The sequence below is a fragment of the Opisthorchis viverrini genome (genome assembly GCF_000715545.1).
Source record: "Opisthorchis viverrini unplaced genomic scaffold opera_v5_125, whole genome shotgun sequence".
Classification (NCBI taxonomy): domain Eukaryota; kingdom Metazoa; phylum Platyhelminthes; class Trematoda; order Opisthorchiida; family Opisthorchiidae; genus Opisthorchis; species Opisthorchis viverrini.
In genome coordinates, this window is record NW_008751786.1 from 266,901 (window position 1) to 269,987 (window position 3,087).

Genomic DNA, 3,087 nt, shown 5'->3' on the forward strand with positions numbered 1-3,087 from the left:
AGCCATTGACGACCTGGGATAAAAGTACATCCCAAATGATGCGACCGAATGGCAGTGGGTGACGTTGTCGAGTCTGGTGCACAATTAGACCACGACTTTAGTCCTCACGTGAAGATTGAGTCGAGTCCACTGGCTGTATTGTTTCGCAATTCCTTCATACAGATCAGCATGCCTGTGGAAGGCGTGCACCAGATCTCCACTTTTCCACCACTGTCAAATCTGCTGCCATCCGCGGTAGCCGATAACTAGCCGGGTGCATTTTTCGCCGCTCGAAAATATCTGTTTATGCGCACCGGTTGCGTTCATGGATGTGTACGGGCTTGCTTACGCATGGAACCAAATCTGTTTCACACCTGACTGTCTCCTTACCACACAGTCCAACTCCTGGAGTTGTTGATATAGCTTCCCTTGTAATGCATTCTCTCGTGAGCTCATTATCTTTATCTACAAAATAATTGAGAACATTTTGCAGAACATCCTGTAGTTTCATCACGCTGATTTATTCTCCGGTAAGAAGGGTTTGCCTTGCTGAAACGTGACCCCCACACCCCCTCCCACCCAATCGATCGGACTGTCTCGATTATCATAGCCAAAAGAAGTTATGTTCGTCGGCGAAGTAGAATCTGGAATAGAAGATCATATCAGATCCAAAGACTATTTAGCATGGGGGTAAGTAAGAGGGTAATTCACACACACACGAACGCCGTGGCCCGTGCGATCTCGCGCAAAGCTGGACAGCCCGATAATCGTTGGATGCTGTGATTGGTTCATGTGCTTGAGGCACTTGACGTTGATTGGTTCCTTTTTGTATGGCCCGATGGTTGCTCTGTGCTGTCTGGCCCAATGGCACACGCGCGTAAGGTGCCTCGGTATCAACCCTGGCGGATACCAGTTGGATTAGCAGCCAGTATTCTACGCCAAACCCTTGTCCCGGTGAAATGTGCTGTTCGCGATTGCCCCTTACCTTTGTGATCACTAAATTATTTGACCTTGGTAGTGAGCGCTCCACTGGTTTGGCGTTGAACAGTTGTTCCCCTGAATAAAAGTCTGTGGTGAATGTGCCATTCGTTCAAGGTTTGAAAATCAATACAGTTTGCTTTGAAAGTGAGCCGTTACAATCATTGACCCTGGTAGTTAGTCTTTTGCCTGCGGTGGTATTGGGTGAGACACTTCATTGGGTCTTATATAAGGGAATACTGCATTGCTGTCGAGCCGGGTAACGTCCTTGTAAAAGACGCACCGGATGCTTCAATCCACAACGCTTCAAAAACACCTCAGAGTGAAATTCTTTGCTTTTGGTATCGCCGAGCGTGCACAAGCGAAAGATGATCCATCCGTGCAGCTGTCGGAAACAAACAATCAACTGACGTTCTCCGAAGAGCTGACAAACTGTACGCGCTCAGATCAGCAAATGGCGTGAGCGAAAATTGAGTTGGAACAATCAATTGAGGCAGACCTTGAGAACTCTGATGAAAGTACGTTACTACCGGAGTTAAACTGCCTAGTGAATAGGCAAGCTGGATACATAATTAAAAAAGGTGGTCGTGAGACCCACCTTTAGGTGAAAATCAGTGGTTTAGCAGCCAGTGCGAAGTTTATGGCGAACAGCCTGAAAGTGTAGCTCTGCTTGAAATTGAGCCCACGGACCTGGAGGCACCCAATTCACAATAGTGGGCAGTCCTCTGCATGTAATTCGAGTCCAGTAGCCTAATTACCGGTTAGTGGCACAAAACTGTGTGGCGAAATGCAACACTGACGTCACACAAAGTCAGGGTGTGCGGACTGTGTGTGAAAGACTGTTGTATGCATTCACTGCCAAGTTGTTGGCCAGGTAAGTGCTGAAAGACGAGGCATGGGCTGAAGGTTTGGGAAAGGATGGGGCCGTGGTTGGGGCACTTTAACCCTAGACAACAGCTGAGTCATTTCGAATTTCCACGTATACATAAATAAATAATCGTTCAGCTGTAGCAACCTTCCGGTGCCTAACTGCCACGCGAAGGTTGCACGAGGGCTGGGAGACTGCCAGGTTGCCCAAGCCTAGACAGGGGAAGTCGAGAGGCAGAGGTTGGGTTCGAACGATGGACCGTCCGGTCAGTACATTCGCGCTCTAACCACTTGGGCCATCTCGCCCCTCCCACGTATACAGTCTCAGGTCGTATGGCCTGTCAGTAGATCCAGGAAGATGGCTGGCTTTCTGCTAGACCACAATGCGGCCTGGCGCTTCATTCTTCCATCCATATGGTGCAACTAAGAAGCACGCAAAAACGTGGCATCCATATGGAAAAGTATCAATTGCTGGTGCAACTAAGAAGCACGCAAAAACGTGAGATTGAACAATCTATTGATGTATGGTTGGTTGGCACGAAGGATCATACTGAAGATTCATTCATGTCTATTGAACAATAAACGAGAGAAGTGAGCTGAGTTTTTATGGACTGATACTCAACTATGAAAACAAAGTGGAACGAACTCGAAGACAGCGGTGGCATTTTATACCTCAACATATTTGTCTTGGCTTTCAATCCTTTTAATGGTGAGTCCGAATAGCTTCGTAATCGTGCTGCCCTACAAATATGACTTTATGCTCAGTCGTTCGTGAAGTCATCTTTCTAGAAAATCGTTAGTTTTATTGCAGGAACACCTTTTGCTTTTGCGAAGAGAGCTTTATCAGACTGCGCGACAAGGGCATTCGGATTTTTAGGAGGATGGAGAAACAATTGACTTTTTGTGATTGACATTGGGCTAAATCGACGTCATTTGCCGACTGGTTTTTGTTATTTAGTGGGAGCAGGTGCTCGGAGTCGCTCAGGGTCTAGAGCGTGAAATTACTGACCACAGAGTCCGTGATTCGAACCCAACCTCTGCAACTCGATTGCTCCATTGTAGGCCTGGACAACCTGGCACTACCTCAGCCTACGTGCATCCTTCGGGTGTTATAGCTGGACAATTTTTTTGTTGCACTGCGGGCGCTAGTTTGTGACTCACCACTCGATTGCTTGTAGGCCTGGACAACCTGGCACTACCTCAGCCTACGTGCATCCTTCGGGTGTTATAGCTGGACAATTTTTTTGTTGCACGCACTGCGCT

At 47.6% G+C, this 3,087-nt stretch overlaps 2 protein-coding genes across 2 annotated transcripts in view; one reads left to right on the forward strand and one right to left on the reverse strand.

Annotated features, from left to right (window-relative positions):
- Nucleotides 1–3,087, reverse strand: part of T265_06329 (hypothetical protein) — a gene marked incomplete at both ends in the record, with an annotated part of 39,482 nt that overhangs the window by 20,621 nt on the left and 15,774 nt on the right. The window lies entirely within an intron of this gene.
- Nucleotides 49–249, forward strand: T265_06328 (hypothetical protein; the record flags this gene model as incomplete). The annotated part of the gene is made up of 1 exon (XM_009171561.1): nt 49–249. The coding sequence occupies one exon, from the start codon at nt 49–51 to the stop codon at nt 247–249; it is 201 nt and encodes a 66-aa protein (XP_009169825.1).